The 25,303-nt window shown below is 48.9% G+C and overlaps 1 protein-coding gene across 1 annotated transcript in view; it reads right to left on the reverse strand.

The window, feature by feature from the left end:
• The window catches only part of SHC3 (SHC adaptor protein 3), a 100,679-nt gene that overhangs the window by 4,436 nt on the left and 70,940 nt on the right, over positions 1-25,303 (reverse strand). Inside the window, exons 6-11 of the mRNA XM_034646939.1 lie at positions 24,606-24,657; positions 20,577-20,703; positions 13,862-14,012; positions 12,880-12,967; positions 12,088-12,243; positions 7,986-8,281 (exon numbers count right to left, since the gene is read on the reverse strand). Coding sequence (XP_034502830.1) covers positions 7,986-8,281; positions 12,088-12,243; positions 12,880-12,967; positions 13,862-14,012; positions 20,577-20,703; positions 24,606-24,657 — 870 coding nt within the window. The remainder of the gene's footprint in view (positions 1-7,985; positions 8,282-12,087; positions 12,244-12,879; positions 12,968-13,861; positions 14,013-20,576; positions 20,704-24,605; positions 24,658-25,303) is intronic.

The raw sequence follows: 25,303 nt of genomic DNA on the forward strand, positions 1-25,303 counted from the left end.
ATAAGCACCTGAAAAGATGCTTGACATTATTAATCATCAGGGAGAAACACAAGTCAAAATGACAACGGTGTACCACTTCCCGCCCACAAAGATGACAGAATCAAAAACACTGGACAATGACAAGGGTAGGAGCAGCGGAGAGAAATTGGAGCCCTTGCACGCTGTAAGTTGGAACAGAAAATGGTGCAGCTGCTTTGAAAAACCGTCTGACAGTTCCTCGAGTGACAGATTATAGAGTTACCCTACAACCCAACAAAGGCACTCCAAGGTATAGATCCTGTTGGACATATGGACACATACGTCCCCACAGAAACGTGGACATCGTGTTGGCAACAGCATTGTTTGTAATAGCCAAACATCCATCAGCAGACCCGTCACAAGTAAACGTGGTCTGTCCGTAGGTGGAACATTATTTGGCCACAGGAAGGAATGAGCTGCTGACACGTGCACAACGTGCATGAGCCTGGAAAACACTACACTCAGGACAAAAGGTTAGGTGCAAAAGTCTACATATTTATGTGATCCTATTCAGAGGGAAGTCCAGAAGGGAGAACCCGGGGAGACTAAAGGGCTAGGGGCTGGGAGGCTGGCGAGGTGGCGGCCGAACCCTGTCGCGTTCCTCTTGCAGGGGATAATCGTGTTCCAAATCAGCTGCGGTGATGGATGCACACATCTGTGAGTATACGAATGAGCACTGAATCCCACACTTCCAATGTCTGTGTGTGTGAATTATATCCCCCTGAGGCTGTTTTTAAAGCCTCAGAGTCTATCAGTTTATAGAAAATCTGGGGGTCAGAGAAGCAGGGAAATGAAGCCACTGGGGACACAACAACCCAAATCATAATATGGGATATTCTAGAGACAAATACATGTCTAGTCGCTGAAACAAATCACTGGTGTCAGGGGAGACGGAAGGAAAATGGAGTAAGATGCACCACTTGGACCACATTGGAATTCTGGTTCCAACAAACGTACTATACAAAGAATATCTTTGAGATACTCAGGGAAATTTGAATATGTTGAGTAACTATCTTTAGTTTCGTCGGCTATAACAATGATGTTGTGTTGTTGTTGGAGAAGACCATGCTGAAGTGTTCACAAGAGGGACGGCAGGATGCCTGGATATGCTATCAAATGCTCTGGAAAGCTCCTCCCTCCCCTTGCTCTCCATTGCCTTTCCTTTCTGAATGAACGACCAGTCCAAACGCCAAGGAGGTAGACAGATGTCTGTGCTTAGGTTGGAGGTGGCCCCAGTGGCCCCCCATGGGAGACGGGAGTCTGGGCAGNTGGGCGGAGTCAGGAGTGTGCCTCGAGACAGGTGTGGGGTGTCAGAGGCAGTGGCGCCAGGCAGGGGTGGGCAGCCCTTGTGGGCATCAGGGCTGGGAAGGGGTGGTCAGAGCATGCTCAGGGGGACAGGGAGCCCACAGGGAACAGCCGGGCAGGGAAGCTGGTGCCCCCACAGGGTGAGGGTGGCATCCACAAGGGGAGGGGCAGCGGCTGTTGCGGGGGGCGTGTTGTACAGGAGAGTTAACCAAACAGGTGAAAACACTAAGGCTAAGGGGTCAGGCTTCTTGTTGCTGGAGAAGAGACTTACAAATGTAGAAAAAGAAAAAAGTCGGATGAACTCTGTGATATCAGACTGGGATTGGAAGAATTATTGTGAACACACGATTTCTAACACACGGAGACACAGAAATGGACACAGATATGCACGTGTGCCGGTGTGCACGCACACCCGTGTCTGCACCAATCTGTCTCAAGCTGCAGGAGCAGCCCCACCCTCAACGTGAGAAAGAACCAGGCCANAGACACAGAAATGGACACAGATATGCACGTGTGCCGGTGTGCACGCACACCCGTGTCTGCACCAATCTGTCTGTCTCGAGCTGCAGGAGCAGCCCCACCCTCAACGTGAGAAAGAACCAGGCCGGTTCCTTCGGAGAAGTGGTTGATTGCAGGACTGCAGCGGAGGAAGACGATGCCATCATACTGCTGCGTATGTGAAGGAAGAAGGTGCAAAAAAACAAGGCCATGTCAGAGGGACACCGGAACCCACGCGAAGGGGCAGGACGTGAATAGAGCAGCCGGCACTAACCCACTAAACCACACAGGGAGCCGTGAATCCACACGGATAAAAACAAGTTCATGAACAGGGTGAAAGTCTGGTTGGGAAGAGGGTATTTCCGTAGCTGCAAAATGCCTCCCCCCAAGTATTTAATAATTACAAGAGAAGGGGAGAGTCCGAAGGGGAGAAGCCAGTCCAGTGCCCCCCTTCGTCCAGCTTCCAAGTGAACGCTCGCAAACGCCACTTCCTGGGGCTGCTGGGGGGCAGGAAGGGGTCTGCAGGAGCAGGTGGCGGTGGCGCATCGGGCTGAAGACCTAGTTCTGGTGGCGGCATAGGACCCCGGCCCCGAGTGCACGACACTCGCACTGCAGTACCCGGGGTGGTGGGGCATTGGAGCGAGGTAGCCTCCGATCATCCCGGAGAAGCAGCTGTACTGTACTTTCAGAAGATATCCTCCCTCCCCCAGAGAGACGGGGCGAAGCGAGATCAGGTCAGTACTGGCCAACTTTGCAGCGAGTGATAGCTACGTGGGAGGTCGTTACTCCTTTGTCTCTACATCTGTGCGTTCAGGAAACACCGAAGGTGCGGAAGACAGAGACAGAGCGGGAGGAAGAGCAGGCAGGACGGAAGGGACGGAGGCTGTTGGAGCAACACAGCCTCGGTCTATGTGCAGGCACAGAGAAGACCTGGAACAACGGAAACACCTGTCAAAAATTTGAAAAACGAGCTAGCCTTTCATTTTCGGAGGGAACATCAAGAATGACAGTGTAAGATAACGGCACCAAAGGCAGTCTGTCTGCACCTGCCGCTCGGGATCGGGATCTGACGGGGTGAGCCGCCCGGGCTGTCACTTCCCATCCAAGCCTCCGTGACTTCTTGCTCGGTTACACTTTGCAGGTGTTACGTCGACACGAAGTTAAAAGACACGATGGCCCTACCCACCAGGCACCTTGCACGACTCTCGTGTCTCCTGCAGTCAGGTCTGTGTGAGCTGAAGCGTCCCCAGCGAGGCCACTGACAGCCCCGCTCTCTCCACTCCTCTCTTCTCTTTGGAGCCCCCAGGTTGACAAGGCGGACCCGGGAGACGGAGGCCCCCCCAGGACCTGAATCACCCAACCAAGGACCCAAGGGGCAGGAGAGCTCTTGACACACACCGGCAGCTCAAACCAGTGAAACGTCCCACGTCATTTGTTAATTCAGCACAGCCTAGTCTGCTTGAGACAAAGGGAATTTTAAAATAACAAGGCTTTTTTTCAAGTGGTGGGATGGGGGGATTTGTTTTCTTCATTACTCTCAGAATAAAATAAAATCCTAATAAATGTGGGGTGTTGGACGGTTGCCATTGTTTTGTGATTTCCGGAAGGCAAAGGCCGGCTTGTGCTTTTCAAAGGTGCCACGCCCTGAGACCACGTCTGGGAAGTCCACGGAACACCAGCCATGGGCGCAGGCGGGCCAGCCCTGGCTCATTCAAATGCAAGCGCGTGCCCCCCCCACCCCGCGCTCTACCGGCCCCTCCGGCCAAAGGGATGAATCCGGGACAGGGGCCTCAGAGAATATCTTAGACTCAAGAGGCCTGACTGAATGATGGTGAAGATGTTGCAGAAAAAAGCAGCGCTCCAGACTCCATCTCCGGAGCTCCTCCTGTGGAGCCTGGAGCCAGCGATGGCCCACCTGCAGTCCCACACCTGCCCAAGAGCTCAGGAGCTCCGCCCCCTCCCTCCTCGTCCCCCGAGGTTCCAGCGACCCCAGGAGCCCCCGTCTTGCGCGATCAGTGTGCAGCGCGAAGGCGCACAGGTTGGTGTACTCGGCAGTAAATTTAGACTCAGAACTGTTTTGCATCCTTACTTCTCTGAGTAATCTGTTCTGCCAAGTTTCCCCCTTTATAGTCAGGGACCAACCAATTACCATGAAAATCAGATGAATAAATATTGAAGAGAATGTGTTCATCGTCTATTTTGGTGTCCTAACAGCAAGGAAGCGACATTGCATTTGTGACTAAGTCGTTCTCAGCTGAAGCCTTCCTTCACTGGATCAATTAAAAGGGATCAACAGATCCAGCAAAAAGCCTCCCAAAAGAACAGTTATTACGAGGTGGGACTTACAGATTTTCTCAGCGGCACTACACATTTCTCCTCCGATATTAAAGCCGCGTGGACAGCACAGCCTGGGGTCGTGACTTGCTTGAACACCTGCGAGCTCACGGCCGCAGCCTGGCTCCCCCTCACCGTCTGCACTGCCCTGCCTCCCACGTGCGTGCGTAGAGTAGTGGTCCTACCTGTCTTTCCTTAATCATCCTTTTGTCTATAAGGACCGAGTACATAAAACATTGACTGTCTTCACACTCTATGAGACGGTATAATTTAGGTAAATTGCGAACTTCTCATCTTTAAAAAATACCTAAAAGTTTCAACGACAATCTTTATATTTTCACAGAATTGCTTGGTATTTTCTTTCAGAGAACAGAGATGCCTAAGTAGGAGCCCTTGCAAATGGGAATCACTCTGCACAGATTCTAGACAGACACTCCCGTCAGCAGCGGGGGCCCCTTAGCACCACGTGGTCTCTGGGGCTCTCAGCTCCCGAGAAAGCCCCACGTCCCTCTGAGCCTTCCCTGGCCACGTGCGCGTCGCCTACCCACGATGTGCCCAGCACTGTTCTAGGTGCTGGGGTGATGCGGTGACTAAGGCTGCTCGCCTCACAGAGGTGACAGTCTAGTGGGGAAAACCAATAAGCAGGTAAACAAATAAATGAGTGCTTTGTGAGAAGGGCTTCAAGGTCAAAATAAATCATCGTGCGGAAATAGGGGCCGTCTGGGGGATTCCATGGGATGCGATGGGGAGGGAAGGCTTCTCTGATCCAGAGTGAACCTAGCTTGTTGTAAGAGGTGAACAGAACCCGATCATGCTGACACCCCAACCAGATGAGTAAAGGCAGCAGGGAAGGTGAAGACGGACCTCAGGAAGCACAAATGGAAACATCCGAAAGTTAGTGTTAGATCCCCAAATCCAGCAACGCAGCTCCTGAAGACTATGTCAGGACGAAGCAGGGCTCGTGCCAGGACGTAGCATCAGAAAAACCTGCCTGTGCAAATCCCCACGTTCACAGACTCCAGAAAAGACCACATTATTATTGCATTATTTCAGACAATGCTCACAAAGCATTTGGTAACACCCAATACGACGAAAGTAATTAAGAAATTAACACGTACGAATGCCACACAAGCAGAAATTGTTTTGTAACTGGTTCTCGGCTGTAGCCCAGGTGTCAAACCAATGCCTGGATTCAGTAGCTATTCAGTGCACTGTTGGGGAGTGAGTGAATGAATGAGGGAATAAGATCCTTTTGGCTCTTGAAGACAGTCTACCAAAAGCTTACATCATCCTTCATGGAACAAAGCCTCCAACAGCCCCACTCATGCCGGAACAAGACAAGGGCGCCCCCTCCTGGTCAACGCCCAAGGGCACCCGGTGAGCGCGGTGAGGTGAGACCATCCCACAGGGTCAGAAGCTGGAAGGCAGGAGACACAGCTGTCGGTGTTTGCCATGGCACGACCACCGTTCCCGAAAAACCACCGCAATCAGCAAGATTTATGGGCATGAGATCACAACACATTCCTCTCCTGCAGCAATCACTGGAGCAAACGTAACCAAAATAACACACCACTTACAACAAGATTAAAACCAGACACTCTAGGAAGTAACCAAACAAAGCGAGCACAAGAAAGTTCTGAAGAGAATTTTTAAATTCTAACAAAGGACACCTTGACACTAAATAAGCAGAGACTCATGCCATATTAATGGACTTGATGATTTAATGCTGGAAAGTGTCAGCGCTCCCTGAAACTCCTCTGTAAATTCAACGCCAGTCCTACCAAAATCATGCATTTTCGGTGCCTAGATAAACTGACTCTAAAACCAGAACAAAAAGGAAAAAAGATCTGAGAACAGCTACAACAGAGAATACAAAAAGGAGTTTCAGGAGGAAGGTGTTAAGCCTGTTTCAAAGCCATGATGACCAAAAGGCATGGTACTTGTACCAGGACTGAACGGTCAGCTGGACAGAACAGGGTGGACACACAGAGTGCAGAGTAAGTAACACAAGGACCATCATATGACCCAACGTTGGCTCACTGCCTGACGATCTAAACAATGTCGGGTCCCTATCTTAGGTCATCTTAGAAATACCTCTAGTCGGAATTAAAACGTAAATGTGAAAAATAAAGCTTCCAAAGCCAAACGAAGAAAATATAGAAGAACATGGTCTGTCTGTGACCACGGGTGAGGAAATCCTCTAAAACTCAAGACCATAAATCTTTATAAAAGGGAACATCATGGACAAGATGATCCAATAGTGAAAAAATGGGAGAGTTCACATGGAGGTTCTGTGTTTGAGAAACTCAGCAAGAGAGTCCAGGGAGACGATGAGAAGAGAAATGCGGGGGAAAGGCAGGAACGTGACGTTTCCAGGAGGAACCAGTGGATGTGGGGTCGAAGGACAACACAGCCAACACCGAGACATGCTTTCCTCCCCACCACCCCCCCACCCCCAATTCACCACACTGGGAGGACAACATTGAGGAGGACGAGGGGGATCCCTGACACTTGGCTGCTTCCCCCCTCCCCGGTAGTCCAGCCATTCTGGAAGCAAACGCAAGCCCCTGGTGATACTAACTGTATGCATATCCTGTGAGCACAAACCCCAGTCCTGGGATGTGCCCCAGAAAGACCATCGTGGGGAAACAAGCAGGAGGCTTCCTAGTGCCTTCAGCCCTTCCCAAGAGATTTCCACAAGTGACGTGTGGCCGCAGACGGGGGACACCAAGCAGCCCAGCCAAGGGACGATTCCGTGTACAGAAAGCACCACAGACAGATCTCAAAAACACGTGCAGAAGGAAAAACGAAAGAACTGAAATGGGGTTGGAGAAGCAGTATTACGTTTGCAAATTTCTAAGACGCACAAACAAACAGTACACATGTTCCCTGATGTACGTATGTGGGAAAATCCCCGTGACCAAAGAAGGTGGGTTGTAAGGATTCACATTACATTCCCAGGGAGGGGTTGTCCAGGTGCGGGCGGGGGCTGGAGGAGGCACAGAGCCGAGGTGCAGACACCCGAAGCCATAAATTAGGTCATGTCCCCCGCCACCAAATTAAATTAAATTGCGTTCAAGTCCAACCGAAGACTGAAGCTTCATCCCTACCCGTCAATCAGGGCAGGCAATGCTCTTAGCTACTATTTGTTCATGCTACCAGCATCTTTGTTTTCACCAGATAACAGGTTTTAAACAACAATCCTGGAATTTATTTAATGGTTCAGCTAATGTCATTGTATTTATTAAACTTAACAATTCTTGGACTATGCCAAATCAAGTCAAGTCTCTTTAGTAACTGGAAGATGGGAAATGCAGGCAAACCCACAGAGCTCTTCAGACATGACCGTGCTGCCAGGAACGGCCAAACTCACTGTCACGAGGCGTGACTTCCCTGGATGGGATGGCAAGAGGCCAATTAATGCGGGTTTTATGTACGGCCTCACCACGGCGTATACTCTAGGAACAGAAACTCAGTGAGTCAACTTTTGGAGATACTTGAGGTAAATATTGAAAGCCCAGGACCCTTGCACTTCCATATCCACTAAGAACATACTGGACAGGAAGACTTTCTCAGAATTTGTATTTATTTATCGTAAAGGACATCAGCGTTAAATCTTTCACCTCAGGCCCTCGTGATTTTCCAAGCTCGAGCCCCACTCTGGCCTGAATTTACAAGCCCTCTGCATCTGGGCTCCCGCGTCCCAGAAGAGTGGCCGCCAGGACCTTAGCCAGCACACATGTGTAATGGAGGGAAAGCGTGGTCATCTAGCTCAGAGACCAAGGGGAGACCGTTCTAAGGAGGCAGGTCTTGTCCTGCCCCCTGCTCACCGTGCCTTCCGGGTCCACCAGCAGCAGGTGCTTGGCCTGGCCGTTGTGCATTCCCGTGAGGACGAAGGAGCCTGGGTTTGTGGCGCTCCTCCTGACCAGGAAGTCCCCATCCTTCTTTAGCAGCCCCTCGGCCTCCTTCCGGCTCATCTCCCCTTGGTACCAAGGCTCCCGTTCTAGCTCCTCCAGCATCTTGGCATCTGGGGCTCTGGGGGTGACGGGGCTGACGCACTCCACGGAGGCTGCTTTGCTCAGCACAGGCCCCAAGGACTGGTTCCTGAGAGCATCTTCAAAAGGTTCTGTCAACAACAATCACCAGAAACAAGTGAACCCCACGAAGAACAAAGGACAAAATGCACAATGTGATCGATGGAAATGCCATGGCAACTTCCGACTGAAACAAACCTACAGAAAAACGACTGGCTGGTAATATTCACCACAGCCTAAACCCTGGCATGATTTTTTGATGAGTCTGCTTTCCCAAGACAGCTGGATGCTGCGCCTTGTGCCAAGGATTGAAGCACACCCTCTGCCTAGCCAGTTAGAATGACTTCACTTTTGCACACTGCACAAGGCCATGCATGTTACAGGCCATCTACTTCTTCTGGAACATCAGCTGCCCTTTTAATAAATCCGATTTCTTCTGAATGAAAACCTGACAATGCTAATGAAAATACATGAACAGAAAGATAATCTGCAAGGTTAGATTTAGTGCAAAACCATCAGATGTTTGTTTCAAAATTCTTGCACCAGGCATATTTTTAAAAGAGAAGTAAACTGACGTTTTTGGGGTGCCTTTTGTGTGACTTGCCCCAGGTTAGGAGTGCCACCTCCCCTTGGCCTTCGCTTGTCTCCTCTGTGGAAAAAGGCTCCCGTGTGAATTTCTGAGATCGAGCGTGACTGTGCGTCCTTCAGGGCACACTTCCCACCATGGGCAACAGACAACAGCAGCACGAAAAGTCCCCAGGGACATCTGATGAAACCTCAACTCTCCATTTTCAAATGAGGTAATATGTAGAAAAGCACTCGAAAATGCACATGGTGCCACACAGTGTAAGGTGTGATGATGGTGACACGGGACCACGTTGCCAAGCAGCACAATGCCAGCACCACGGGAATGGGAACGGTTCTCTTTGAGCACAACTACGTCCCCAAAGTTCAACATTGTTCCTGGGATATAGTCCACACCCACAAATATCCAACAAATGCTCTAGAAGGAAACCAATTGTTAGTAGAAGACGGGCAGTAGTCAGATGAGTAAACGAAACCCAAATCAGGGCATCTTGACACTTGCTAAATTGTTCACAAATCTGGGAGTAAAAGCAGATTAAAACTATTGCCTAAAATTAGAATTTCTGTTTTTTATCCCTTTTTTTCCTGATTACCTGGAGTAGTTGAAAAGTTGTATTATACCACTTCTACACCACCACCACCACCATCACTACGAGGACCATCACCACCATCATCACCACCACCATCACCACCATTACCACCATCACCACCATCATGACAACCATCACCCTTATTACCACCATAATCACCACCATTACCATCATCACCATCATTATCATCAATCACCACCACCACCATCACTACGAGGACCATCACCACCATCATCACCACCATCATCACCACCGNAGGAAACCAATTGTTAGTAGAAGACGGGCAGTAGTCAGATGAGTAAACGAAACCCAAATCAGGGCATCTTGACACTTGCTAAATTGTTCACAAATCTGGGAGTAAAAGCAGATTAAAACTATTGCCTAAAATTAGAATTTCTGTTTTTTATCCCTTTTTTTCCTGATTACCTGGAGTAGTTGAAAAGTTGTATTATACCACTTCTACACCACCACCACCACCATCACTACGAGGACCATCACCACCATCATCACCACCACCATCACCACCATTACCACCATCACCACCATCATGACAACCATCACCCTTATTACCACCATAATCACCACCATTACCATCATCACCATCATTATCATCATCACCACCACCATCATCACGACAAGGACCATCACCACCATCATCATCATCACCATCACCATCATCACCACCATCATCACCATCACCACCATCACCATCACCACCATCACCATCACCACCATCATCATCATCACCATCATCATCATCACCATCACCATCACCATCACCATCATCATCATCACCATCATCATCATCACCATCACCATCATCATCATCATCAACATCACCATCATCACCACCATCATCATCACCACAATCACCATCATCACCATCACCATCATCATCACCATCATCACCACCATCATCACCACCACCATCATCATGACAAGGACCATCACCACCATCATCATCAACCATCACCATCATCACCACCATCATCACCATCACCATCACCATCATCACCACCATCATCATTACCACAATCACCACCATCACCACCATCACCATCCCCACTACTACCATCAGCACCAGGAGCAGCACCTTCACCACCACCATCATTATTTAGCTCTGGTGGTTTAAGAGAAACAATGCAGAATGCTGGCTTAATTCTTTTTCCAGACTTTTCAATAGAAATTACCCTCTCCAGGGCCGTTTCTTCTTCTTGTCTCCCCTTCGCTGGTTTGGGAGCAGGTGTAGAAATGGATGGATGACAAAGGGTGGCTCTGGTTCTCATTTTTCTCAAACCTCGTCTTATCTACCTCTCCTCAGGCTCTGGGGCCAGGAGCCACTGGTAAACTGACTAAATTAAACAGTGAAAACTGACCATAAATACTGGTACTAAATTGCAGTTGGGAGACAACACTACAGCTGGAGCACATGCTCAGAGAGCCACCACTTTGCTCTGCATCTTGGGAAAGTCACTTCATACTTCTGTGGCTGTTAATACATTTTTTAAGAGATGGGATTTGATTAGAGGATCATTAAGGTGCCTCCAAGACCCAAGAGTCCCCAGTTCTTCTGTTGTGGTGATTTTTGCAAGTCAGAATGGGAATCCACTGTCCAGGAAACCAAAGTGGCTGAGGAGAAACAGACTTTTGTCGTCAGGAGGCCATCTGATCGGAGCAGCACTCAAGCACACCCTCATTTACCCACAGCACCACGGACAGCACGTGTTGCACCAGCAAGCCCGCCCTGGCCAGCCTCAAGGAGCCTGCGTTTTCTCCTCTGTAACAGAGTGGTAATAATGGTAGCTACCTGCAGGACTGTTGCAGAAATATTTAATTTCTGCACATGGTAGACACTTGTTAAATTCTCAAGGAATTTCTTCAGCCTGTAAAATTCTCAGGGAGCTGACAAAGCAATATGGGGATGTAAAGCTCTTCGTGAACTCAGGAAGCTCCTTCAAAATTCCTTAGCAACAGTTCCCACTTTCATTACCCAGTTCATGGAGATTTACTCATCCCAGTCTACACGACAAACCTCAGGTCCACAACAGGCATCGCTGCACTGCTGAGGAGATTCCTGTCACACTCCTCATCCTGCTTTGGGGTTCACCAGGGCACTTGTTGCTATCCGCGAACACACCATGCTTACCTACGCTCCATGAGACCCTCTACCTTGCTTTCCTACAGACCCCAGTAAGCAGAATGGTATGTGACCCACACTAGGTGCTCAACGGACAGGAATATGCGAGAGTGAACGTGTGTGCGCACAAAAGAGCGAGTGTGTGTGTGCACGGGAGAGGGTGTATCGCTCTTTCTTGCTTACGTGTTGGTCCCACTCAACAGCCCAAGGGCTCTGCAGAGCAGGGGCGTGCATTTCACCTCGGCATCCTTACCAACTATTATTTAAGTGAATAAACCAGTGCTTTGTGTGTGTGTAAATCATTTGTCTCAAAGCATGTGCAGCTCTCCAAGAGGAATGTCAGTTCCAAAAAGAGGGGAAATTGCTCTGCCTCTGGACCTCAGAGAGGGCTGTCATCCCAAAGCAGAGGTCAGCCAAGTTCAAAGCCTTGAAAAGCCCAATCACAACCCAGAAAAGTTCAGACAGCCTTCACTGTTCATCAGAACCCTGCTAGCAGAAAGCATGCTAACTGCACAGGTTTCAATAGAAGAAGGCACTGCAGAAAGCAACCTCAGAAAACAGGAAACCCAGATAAATGGCAACCCACTCATGTCAAAGAGGTCCTTCCGAGGGCTGCTCTCTGTGCTGCTGCCCGAGGCTGGCGTGGCCTGCGGTGGGAGGGGTTGGGCGTTCACGTAGGTGGGGGCTTCTCCAGGGGCCACGTGCACTCTCCCCTCCGGCATGCTGTAGATGTCCGAGGACCCTGCAACAAGAAAACGAGCCCTCTCTTCTCTTACAACAGAAAGGGTGGTCATTGGCACATCTGCCAGTAAGCCGCCCCACCCTGCATGGAGATGATTCTACGGGCTGTCTGTTAGAGAATTTCTCTTGCAGGTCCCCATTGGCTAAATGCCCCTTTTTGGACCCTGTCACCACTGTTGTGTTCTGGCCAGGACTATTTCCCAGCCTTCTTGTCAAAATGCAACCGGGCAGCCCGCGAGGGTGGACATGTGATCGCTAGGGCCTGGCCGAGACTCTGGCCCTGACCTGGGTGGGGGAGTGGAGCAGGCATAGCGGAGCAGAGGCTGCCTGGTTCCCCTTATCCCCTTTACAAAGGTTCCAGAACAAGGAACAGAGCAGGAGAACCACAAGCCTCATTTAAATTGCCCGGTTTTGCCTGTAAGTGTAAATGGATGCTTTGTAGATCACCTTCAATCTAGCAGTGCAATGCCAGGCACCCTTCCTCACAAACAGAGCAGGCCTCATGCCCCAGGCTCTGCACACGAGGCCCAGGGTGGGCATGTGATCGAGGACCCCCATCCACAGGCAGTGCCTCCAGGGGACCTCCTAGCAGGGGCAAGAGTATGCCAAGCCTGGCCTGCCTCACCTTGCCTCTCACCTTGCCTGACAGGTGTTTGCTGCCAGTCTTCGCCAAATGGGTCTCCTAAGTGTCTCCCCTGGTAGTAAGTTTGCTCTTTTCCTGCAAACTATAGACACATGTAAATACACAAAGAGAAAAGCATCCTCTTCCCCTTCCCCATTGCTAAAAGCCATAGTGCAGTACAAGGGACCCCAACGGAGGGTTGGTTGCTTTCCCAATTACTCCCACTTTTCCCTTCATGCCTCACGGTTGGCATTAGGATTTGGGAAACAGGTTTGTGTGGGTGTGAGGAAGAGGCTGCATCACTTCAAAACTACACATGCCCATCCTGTTTTCATTTTCCACCACCAACCCTCCCTATGTGTGGCCGAAAATGGAGCCCTCTTAATGCAGCCCCATCCCTCGTAAATTTTGGCTGGCGAGTCTCTCTGTGTCAGAACATACCTCCCACATTCACACACACCTGGCCAAGTCCACCCCGTACATCTCCACATCAGAGCTACTGATGCTTGATGTCACTGTTATTTTGCCAATTTTATTAGTATCATTGTTATTTGCACAAAGTAGGTGACATCAAAAAAATTCTCTGTAACTCAATAGAGATACTGGAATTCTAAAGAGGAACTGCCTTACTGGAATGTTGAGTGGGAGGAAAAATCAAGGAAATGAGAAAAAGTGAAAGCTCATAAAATTCTCATCATATTAAGGGCCCACATCCACTCTCTTTTCAGGGAACACAAGCCACCCCCAGGTCTTTTAAAAGTCTTGAACTCTTTCTTATCCTCATTGAGCTCCCAGTATAATGGGATTTGTCCCAGGATGGAGAGGAGACCCCCAGACTCGCACCTCCAGAATCAGAATATAGGTCCAAGACATCTGATTAACACCTGAGTTATTCTGTCAAAGACTGGACAGAAGGCCAGCCTGCCAATCAAGTGGAAGAAGATGAAAGGAAATAAAGCTCAGGTGGCCACAACCCAGGCAAAAGTATACGACTTACCTGCGCTGTGTCAGGGGCATGGGGTCTGGTGTGCAGCCGCACATCCACGAAGCCCCCTGGAGGAGGCGTCTTGCTTGGGATGCTGTTGTAGTATGGGTGGTCTGAACCATCCCCCTCCTCTTCAGTCCAAGGCTCATCCAGACTCTGCATTCTGTTAGAAGAGGATTTTCCAGAGCTTTAGCCGAAAGTTGAGTGTGTCGTCAAAAACAACAAGTCTAAGGTTAGGACCTGCTACCTCAGAAAAGAGAGTTAGTCACCATCTCCTCACTATCTAGATCTCAACCCTAAAAAGCAGATGAATGGCTTGGCCAGATACTTCTGCTTTATTTGCAGTTCTACCTTCTGGAAAATTCCGATCATATTTGAAACAGGGAAGAACTCCTTTTTCCAAAACACATTCAATTAGAAAACAAAGGTTTTATATCTAGAGATAACGAGATCCTCAAAGCACATTCATTTCAATAAGTCAAAACATAATCAACTAAAAAGTGGAGATTTTAGTGACTTCAGAGAAAATGACAGAGTAAGAACCTCTGAAAATTCTCTCTTCCATAAAACAAACAAGAAAACTAGCAAAAAAGAAATAAGAAAGCATGGCTCATACACAAGAAAAAAGGCAATCGATAGAAAGTTTTTCTGAGGAAACTCAGATTTGGGACTAATGAGACAAAGATTTTAAATTAACTACTTTAAATATAACAATAAAGGAAATCATCAACAAAAAATAAACATGAGATTGTTGTCTCACCAAATAGGGAATATCAAAATAGAGGTAGAAGTAATTTTGAAAATAACCAAATAGAAAAGTTTAAAATGTTAATAACTGGAATAAAAAATTCATAAAGGAGCTCAAAACAGGTGTGAGCAGACAGAAGAAAGAATGTCAGAACTGAAAGATAGGTCACTTAAGACTATCGAATCACAGAAACAGAAAGAAAAAAAAAAAACTAAAGAGAATGAACAGAACCTCAGGGACCTACGGGACCACATTAAGCAAACCAACATATACATGAGGGAGTCCCAGAAGGAGAGGAGGGACAGAAAGAGGCAGAAAGGACACATGAAGACCTCATGGCCAGAAACTTGTTAAATTTGATGAAAATCATTGATTTACATATCCAAGAAGCTAAAAAAAAAAAGAAAAAAACACCCCAAACAGGATAAACTAAAAAAGCTTCACACCTCAACACATCATAAACAAACTGTTTAAAGCCAAAAAGAAAGAGAGAATCTTGAGAGCAGCAAGAGAGAAGGCACTCATCACGTGCAAAGGATCCTCACTAATATTTACAGCTAATTTCTCATCAGAAATAACTGAGACCAGAAGACAGTGGGACGGCATAGTCCAAGTATGAAAAGAAGTACTGTGTACCAGGAACTCTCTATCCAGTAAAACTACCTTTCGAAAATGAAGCAAAAATTAAGACATTCACAGATAAAAACCAAAGAAAATTCATCACAGCAGATCTTCCCTATAAGAGATACTAAAGGGGGTGCTTCAGGTTGAAATGAAGCTCTAAACAGAAACATATATCTACATGAGGAAATGAAGAACACTGGCAAAGTTAGCTATGCAGGTAAACAAAAGACAAGAAACTATAAGTAACTGTTCACAAACTAGACGACCTAGACGAAATGGAAAAATTCCTACCAAGACTCAAACTACCAAAACTTACTTGAAAAGAAATAGAAAATCTGAATAGACCTGTAACAGACCTGGAAAGAGACTGAATTAGTAGCAATTAAAAACATTCATACTCCAAGAAAAACTCAGAATCACAGCTTCCTGGTGAATTCTATCAAACTCTAAAGGAGAATTAATAGCAATTCTTTATAACTCTTCTGAAAAATACAAAAAGGAGGAATATTTCCAAACCAATCTATGAGGCAAGTATTATCTTGAGACCAACACCAGACAAAGATATTATAAGAAAAGAACGCTGCAGACCAATAACTCTTACGAAAATGGATGAAAAAAAAATCCTCAACAAAATACTCGCAAACCATATTCAGTAACACATAAAAACAACTACACACCATGACTACATGGGATTTACCCCAGTAATGCGAAGTTGGTTTAACATTTCAAAGTTGACTGGTGTAATATATCATATAAATAGAATAAAAACAAATACCATATACTTATCTCAATAGACACAGAAAAAGCACATGACAAAATCCAACATCTTTGCATGACAAAGATACTCAACAAAACTTTGAATAGAAGCACATTTTTGTGATAAAGGACATCTATGAAAACTCCACAGCTAACCACATGATTAATGGTGACAGACTGGGTGTGGTGCTTTCTCCCTAAGATCAGGAACATAATAAGAATGCTCCCCCTTTCTACTTCTAGTCACCCTTTTACTGGAGATTCTAGCCAAAGAAATTATATAATAAGAAGAAATTAAAAAGCACTGAAGTAAAACTTAGAAGAAAATATGGGTATAAATCTTTGTGACCTTGCATTAGATACTGATTTCTCTTTTTTCCCCAATTAACTCCATCCATTTATCTTTTAAATTTAAATTTCTTATTTAAATTCAATTTATTTAACATACAATGTGTTATTAGTTTCAGAGGTAGAGGTCAGTGATTCACCAGCTGTGTATAACACCCAGTGCTCATTCCATCACTGCCCGCCTTAATACCCATCACCCAGTTACCCCATCCTGCCGCCCCTCCATCAACCCTCAGTTTGTTTCCTAGAGTTCAGCATCTCTTATGGCTTGTCTCCCTCTCTGTTTTTATCTTATTTTATTTTTCCTTCCCCTCCACTATGGTCATCTGTTTTGTTTCTTAAATTCCACATAGGAGTGAAATCATATGATATTTGTGTTTCTCTGACTGACTTATTTCACTTAGCATAATATTCTCCAGTTCCATCCATGTCATTGCAAATGGCAAGATTTCATTCTTTCTGATGGCTGAGTAGTATTCCGTTTTGTGTGTGCGTGTGTGTGTGTGTGTCTTCTTTATCTGTCATCTATCGATGGACATCTGGGCTCTTTCCATGTTTTGGCTACTGGGAACTAGGCGATGGTTTCTTACCCAGGACACTAAAAGCAAAAGCAACCAAAGGAAAAAAATAAGCAAACTGGACTTCATAAAAACTAAAAACAATTGTACTTTAAAGGACACTACCAAGAAAACAAAAGACAATGTACAAAATGGGAGTAAATATTTGCTAATCATATATATGGAAAGAGACTAGTATTCAAAATAGATGAGGAACTCCTACATCAATAAATGCGCTAAAGACTTGAGCAGGCATTTTTCCAAAGAAGATATAAAAGTTAGGCAATAAGCACATGAAAATACGCTTAATCATTAGTCGTCAGGGAAATGCTAATGAGAATCACAGTCAGGGCAGGGGAGGGTAGCTGTAATCAAAATGATGGGCGATCATAAGTGTTGGTGAGGATGTAGAGAAATGGGAACCCTCACACGTTGCTGGTGGAAATCTAAAATGCTACAGGCACTTTGGAAAATAAGTTGGCAGTTTCTCAAAAAGATTAGCACAAAGTTACCATGTGATCTAGCAATTGCACTCCCGGGTATTTACCCAAGAGTGCGGAAAGCTCCGTGCACACGAGGACTGTATGCACCTTCACGGCAGCGTTACTCGCCCAAGCTAAGAGGTGGGCCCCATGCAAATGTGGACAAAATGAAGAAAGGACATACAAGAGGTGGGATAGCCATACAATGGAAAGTTATTCAGCCCTAAAAAGGATGCCTTACTAGTATATTGTACAGTGCGGATGAATCTGGAAAGCATTCTCCTAAGGGAAAGAAGACACTCAGGGACTGTATGATTCCATTTATACAAAATGCTCCAAACTGGCAAATCCATGAGACTTCAAGTAGATTAGTGGTTGCCTGGGGGAGAAGGGGGAGAAAATGGGGGGTGACTGGTGATGGGCATGAGGCCATGAAAATGTGCTTGTATAATCTCTGAACATACTAAGTGTCACTGAATTATATGCTGTCCAGGAGTAAATTTTATCACAAATGAATTATATATTAACTCTTAAAAATAGAACATGGAGCATTAGCTCCATTTGAGTTGACTGTCATTGTCTTCTCTGGTTTTGTGTTGAAAATGGCCTCGGATTGCCACACACACAAAAAAAAATCACAGAAAAAATCTTCCAAGGAAAATCACACCAAAACAAAAACAAAAACAAAACAAACCTCATTCATTTAAAAGGACTATTTTCGATTTCCAGTTGGAGATGGGTGATGAATCCAGATCGAAGTCTCTCCCCCAATAATGAATACAATGGACAAGAAATAATTCACCAAAAAAGCTATCCATTCACCAGCAGGAAGAGAAGCAAGGAGGAATCGTGTGCTGCAGACATGCTACTGTGATATCTGGGGCAGTCTGGTGGGCCCTAACACTGCCCCACTCCCTCCACGCCCAGCTGTCCACATCTCCGCTCCAAGCCATGTGGGCGAAGGAGCTCAATGCACCAAATTCTCATACCTCTAGCTCGTATTTACCAAGTTGGAGACACATGGCCTGAGGGAGTGAGGTGAAAACCCAAGAACTCCCCACAAACAGGAGCTCCTGTGTTGCTGGTCCCTGGTATCTCGGCATCTCAGGAGGAAAACCAGCCAGTGAACCCCAGAGCCAATATCCCTGAACAGGGCAGGGAGGCAGGGAGGGTTCTTTCACGGCCCCGGCTGTCCCCACTAGAACAAAAGTAGTGTCCCCACCTCTCCCATGCTCTCAGACCTGCTCAGTGGATGTGACAAGTAGCTTGTCAGACGAGGTGACATGGGTGTCAGGCGGGTCCCCTCGTTCCTGCTCTGTTTTAGAAATGGTGTGCCCATACTTGCGTTTGGAGTTGAAGTCTTTCTCGACAGATAAGATCCTGTCTACTTCATTGTCTTTCCCCTAAACTTTTTCAAACTTAGTGATATAAAAAATTATACAGAAAATTCTTACCTTAAGTGCATTCCCAGAGAAGCAAGGCAGTTCACGTAACTCCCCCCATCATTTTTGTACGTATTTTTATATTTATTTGACTTTAATGCCACATTTCCAAAGTAGAGAAAAGCATAGCAATTAAAATAAAAGATATGCCTCCACCAGAGATTAGACGAGTGTGAACATTTTGCTCTGTTTGCTTCCTTTTTTTTTAAGAAATAAAATTTGTCAAACTTACTTTGGATGGATATATATATATCAAATTCACAGTAAAATGTGAATGGTGGAATCTAGAGGTGTTCACTGTAAAATTCTTTCTGTACATTGGAATATTTTCATTTTGATGCGTCAGGGAGGAGACATAGCTGACAGACACAGTGAAATCCCACCCCGTCACTGCCTGGTCCTCGGATACTGTACCGTTGGTGCACGACATTCTTACACGGTTTTGTACTCTTCACGCACATGCATTTATCCATGAACAACATGCACAATTTTATTTATTGGTTTTAAAACTTCCATGAATGTTTCCTGTCCTTTTTCACTCCCTTTAAGAGTTTTGAGAGTTATTCTGGTAATACACATATACCAATCTACTCTTTTTAACGACTATGACCCATTATATACTAAACTTAAAAGTGGCAGGAGAATAGTGAACAAACTTGCAAATTTTATATACAGTGTATACAGTTTACGGATAAGTGGGTGTGTATGAAGATTATAAACACACGCTCTGCACGTTCTAACTGCTCTTCCTGCACGCGGGCGCGTCTGAGCTCGGGGACGCTTCTACCGACTGGGGAAAAGTGAGGTCCTCGGGGGTACCTCCCAAATGGACGTCTTAAAAGCCATTTCCCAGGAGATGAGAGAGTGGATTGAAAGGCTGAGTCAAGAAAGGGGCAGAGCTCGGAGGGGTGAAAGAAGCCTTCGTAATAACGAAGGTGAAGGTAGACGCTGCCTTCACGAGTAACTACAGAACGTGGCTGCGGACGGTGGAGCAAGAGCGGAAAGTAACTTCCGGAGAAATCAAGTTTCATGGACAGTGAACGCGCCCTCAGGAGAGGCTTTTGTGATGCAAGCCCAATCAAGGACAGACTGTTGGCGTGCCCCCTGTGACTTTCTCTGGATGCTTTATGCTGCACAAAATACTCTTCTGTCCTGAGGAAACTCAGTGGTACATCTTCTTACAATTCCTATTCGTATTTACTCTTTCACTGGACCCTTGAAAGAACCACGCGCATCAGGCTGGGCTGTGCTGCTCCCACAGACAGTGGCCGAGGCTCACCCTGGCTACGGGCGTGTGTGCCCAAGGCCACCGGAGGCTCTGGGTCCCCAGGCCACCCAGCTCAGGGCCTCGCAGAGGGACCCCGAGTCACGGCCATGCAACCACGACGGCCAGAACAAGGCACGTGTCCACCTGAGCCGTGTAGACCCAAGGAGGAGATACGTGGGACCCTCACCTGGTTGCAGAGGAAACAGCACGAAGCATATTACAGTGTATTCCTGTAACCTTGACTACCGTCTCTATAGTTTCTAGACAATGTTTTCCTCAACATTCACAGCATTGCCCATATGTCGGCCTCCATCTGTGGGGCTCCCGAGCCTCAGCCCGGCCCCCCAAGGTGCCTCCGAGCTCAGAGCCCTGTGACCGACCATGTCTGTCCAGACCACACCCCGTGGAGGCCGTTTTGTGATTTTCTCCTCTTGAGTGACTTTAAGAGGAAAGGCTGTAAAATACAGAAAGGCCACTGCAGAGCGTGTCATAGCGCTACTCACCGGTCGTGGAACGCGGGCACCTTGGAAGGACACTGCAAATATTGCTTAAACCGGAGTTCAAAGGCCTGTCCGATAGAGCCGATGACATCCTGGGCCAGGCCGTCACAGCACTCCAGAATGTGACAAGCTGTGAGCACAAGCAGCACAGGCCTGTTAGAGACACTGGGGCCACCAGGCTCCGCCATGGGAGGGCATGTGTCCCTTACGGGCTGTCCCCGTAGCACCCCCTACAGCCTGTCCCTGGGTCACAGCTGTAAAATGTCACCGCAGGGATCCATCTCTTAACGGCTCTGCTCGCTAACACTAAGGGTTCTATTTGTAAATATATTTCAACATTTGTAATTTCAAATTGATTGCTCTTAAGAATCTCTTAGCGATCTATAAAATACCAATTCCCAAGCCCAGCAGAAAGAACCAGGGTTTGGAAGGAAACATCGATGGGACAGAGATCCTGATCATAGCAAGAAGTGGGCCCCACTGAGGCCCCGTGGGCCTGGGAATGGACCTAACCCGACTCTCGGGGAAGAGACCTGAGCTAGTCTGGATGCAGAGTGGGCTGTTGCTTGCCTCCCAGTGGGAGTCAAGTGTCCTCACTGAATGTGGCAACTCAAACAAATTAAAGAGGAATTTAAAGGGATATTAATTCACGGGTCTCTCCCACCGCACGCCACCTGCACCTGCTCCAATGTGACAGCAGCAACTCGTGCAGGTTCCCAGAAAAGCAGCTTGTGCTCAACAGTAGATCAAAGTCGGGGTGTCAGTGGCCAGACAAGGGCCCCTCGGGGGCCTGGAGCATCTCTTAGCGACTTTGGAACAGGCACCTGCCATCCCAGTGAGAAAGTAGGATGTCTCCTCCAGATGCACGTCCTTGGGGGCCATGGGAGTCCCAACCCTCCCCGTGTGACCCACATGGCCTTGTCACTAATGAGGCAAAGGAATTCTCCCTGGAGAAAAGGGCCAGTGCAGGTGTCATACTCCACCTGGCTCCCGCCAATGGTTAGGAAGTCACTGTATTTGGGGTCCCCCTAGGGGCGTGGTGGGGGCGGGCTGTGGGAGGAGGCATTGCACAAGGGGAGCTGTCCCCACACCTGTGAAACCATCAAACCGTCCTCTCATTGCACAAAGCTCCCCTGGATGGCCAATGCTTGGCCTGGGGTCCTCAGGCTTCTTGTCCCCCCAGGCTGGAGGGGGGTGCATCGAGGACACAGGATATCCTGGAAAGAGCAGCGTGACCGTATAGCAGCTCCAGATCACAGCGCAAGCCCCTTGGAACACTAGGGATGGCTAAGACGTGTGTCCCAAGGGCACAGATGCCGGCTGTATTTTTATTACTGATTATTGCTACTATTTTATTTTATTGTTGGTATTGGTTTTTATTAAACATCAAGCCGGTAGACACAGAACAAGCCCGTACTAAGTAGCTGTTAGAGGCGGACGGTTGTACGTGACGTGGTAGGAGTGGAGGTCCCCCTCCAGCCCATAAGGAGGCTGGAGTCTGGGCAGGAGGGAGGGAGGCACTCCAGTCCCCATCTGCCTGTTTCCAACTATGCACGCTACCCCTGTGTCCCCACCAGCCACGGGAGCCGCCTGGTCGGTACCGTGGAGAACAGGCTGGGCAATGGTCAAAAACAAGCAGCTTCCCTTCCTTCTGAAAAGCAGAGTCGCAGCTGTGGTGTAGCAAGGACTTGGTTTCTGCAGAGGGGCTGCTGGATCCATCCGCGGGACTCGCTAGTCTACACGGCAGGGAGCCTGGACCGGGCCATCTTTAAGTCAGTTCCTAGGACACCTGGAAGGGGCAGGGCTGTGGGTGGAAACTCCCTGTTGGATGAGGGCAGATACGAGAGGGCAGCAGAGCCCCAAATGAGGACCTAAGTCCTGTCCGCAGGCTCCGGGAGCTTGTGGCATTCCCTGGACGGAGCACTGGACTAGTGAGCTCTCCCCAGACAGGCGCAGACTCCCACACCCCAGCACGGTTCCCAGCCAACGCTAGCCTGTCATCTGGGGAATCGGCATGTGCCGCATTGCTCGGGGTTTTAGATCAGAGACAGGTAAGGGCTCGAGGCCCAGCAGGAGTGTGCCGCGTCTCCCGGCCCCAGAGGCAGGCTCGCTGAGCTCTTAGAAAGTAATTTCACACCTGTCAGATTGGCAGGGACTTAACCGACGGGGAGATGAGGTCAGGCGAGAGGACAGTGGGTCCAAACCCACTATAACCGGAGACCGTTTAAGCAGATGCCCAGGCGCAGACAGAGACCCGCTTGGGGCAGAAGCTGTGTGAAGACGGGGCGCAGGAGCCATGCGGCCACCAGCCGGGACGCCCAGCCTAGCCGGCGCACCCCCAGGAGCTGGCAGAGGCAGGAAGGGTCCCCCCTCCAGGCCTCAGATGGTGGGGCCCTGATGGCGCCTTGCTCTCGGGCCTGCAGACACTGTGAGCAGGAGCTCTAGCAAACGGATAAGCAGCCCCCCTGGGGAGGAACGGGCTCGTGTGGTGCCCTCCCCCAAGACCTGCTTATCTGCGGCCACCGTATAGAAGCTGCTGCCAGGTCAGGAGGTGTGGCCTCCCTGAGTCAGCGAGGGGTCTCAGGGACAGTCCTGGGCTCATCAAGACCCCTGATCCCCCCTTCCCGTCTGAGCTCAGAGCTTTGTGATTACCCCACCTGTGGTTCAGGAGTGACTACGCGGCAGTTACAATCCAGAACAGCACCTCGCCTACGGGCCGCCTCGCCCCCGACCCCCGACACCCACGCACCTGGAGGAGAATAAGGCTAACACTGTAAGATCTCGTCAGCTCTGGCTTCGAGCAAGGAAGGCAGCCCTGCTGCACCTCCAAGGACTAAGCCAGGGCAGGAAGAGGCCGGGTGGAAAATCACCCTCACACACTTAGACGGGAATGTAAATTTTTACAGCCAGACTGGGTGGCAATTTGCAAGGTCCACTGACCTATCCACCATCTAATCTCTCTGCAAATGCCTCTAGGAGGGGCCGCACAACATCGTGGGGAAGAACAGGGAAGAAGTCTGTTCTTGGACCCCCGGGGGTCGGTCCACCTGGCAGACACATCTGGTCACATGGTGCCACCTCATGGACAGCAACCTGTTCTCTGTGGGAGGTCGTGGAAACGTGTCCGAGATACGGTATGGGGGAGGGGGGCCAAAACAGAACATTAGGATCTCATTTGCTTTGGAATTTTAACAGAAGAGAATATATGTGTATGTACGTAGATAAAACGGCTTGTAAAGCGAACTAAAAAATGGTAACAGGTGGCACCTGGGGTGGGGGGTGGGAGGAGGGGGAACTAGCCCGTTGCAGCAGAAGTGTTGCTTTGTATCGCTAGAAACTGCAGCCACGCTCTTCGCTCTTCGTGGGCGAGTTCCACTCTGGAGCCGTGGGACGCACCCGTATTCAAGGGTAGCGCACCATACTAAGCCTACCCACCCAGGCGGTTAGCACCCATGGGTGGGGCTTGGGTTTTGGGCCTGATAAAAGGAATGGGATTGTGGGTGTGGAGGTAGGGTCTAAGAATCAAAGGTCTAAGAGCATGGAAAGTACTGGAACATTCAGATCCCCCATCCAGCCTGCGTCTGAGGCCGTGGCAGTGTTGTGGGCTGTGAGGGGACGGCACGAGAGCGTGGACCCTGGGCTCCAGGGCTGTGCAGGGCAGTGGAGCCTTGGGGTGGCAGAGCTGGCCAAGGAGCTGGAGCTGGACAGGACAGGCGGGTTGTGGGGGGTTCTAGGTGTAACCGAAGCCACGTTCCAGAGCCTGAGTGGGATCGGCGATGGGCAGGTCGGGTGCACCAAGCTACAGCTGTCTGCACGCGGGTGTGTGTCTGACGCTCACGGTCGTCCAGTGTCTCCCAACCCGGCCGAGTGTGCTGCCACACTGGACTGCCACAAGCCTCCACGGTCATTAACAGTGCGGCAGGACACACGCTCGTGCCATTGGCGGGGCGGAGATTGTGAGGAATATCTGGCGCCCGGCGTTAAGCCCGGCAGCGTATGAGGGAGAGCGCGTGAGAGTCAAGCACTGCTTACCTCTGCGATTAACGGGGTCCTTCGCTACGTACGCAACGTAGTCTGTTGTGTCCTGTCAAAGAGAAATGAGACACACGCATCACTATTCAGGCGGGGCACAGACCAGCTCGGGAGTCAAAGAGCCCAGTCAGGCGGCATTCCTCCAGCCTCGTGGGCATGAATCCCCGGACCTTGTGAAGTAGGGATTCTGGCTCGGCAGGTGCGGGCCAGGGCCTGAGTTCGGCATCCTCCCCAGCTCGCACTGGCGCTGACGCTGCTGTCTGCGCCCGTGGCCCAGGCAGCAGGGGTGTGACGGGTACCCCGTTCTCTGCGTGTTGGGCCCCCCGGGAAGCTCTAACAACACTGAAGTCCGAGGCCCAACTCCCAGATAATCTGACCTAAGTGGACTGGATGCCAGGAAGTTCTGAGGCTGTGCAGAGGTTCCGCTATGACGGAGGCTGCCGACCCCTGCCCTCAGCTCTGCCCAACAGGGGTCCTCTCTCTGGCCTCCCTCGCGGACCTTGTGGAAACACAGATTGTGGGGCCCCACCTTGGGGCTTCTGATTCTGTGGGTCTGAGGTGAGGCCCGCAAACGTGCATTCTGACAAGTTTCCCATAGATGCCGGTGCTGCTGGGCTAGAGGCCACGGGGAGACCAGCCTAGAGACAAACGCCTTCCTGGGTGGACGAGAGGTAACGGTTCTTTTCCTCTCAGACAGA

Source organism: Ailuropoda melanoleuca, chromosome 17, assembly GCF_002007445.2.
Source record: "Ailuropoda melanoleuca isolate Jingjing chromosome 17, ASM200744v2, whole genome shotgun sequence".
NCBI classification, from domain to species: Eukaryota; Metazoa; Chordata; class Mammalia; order Carnivora; family Ursidae; genus Ailuropoda; species Ailuropoda melanoleuca.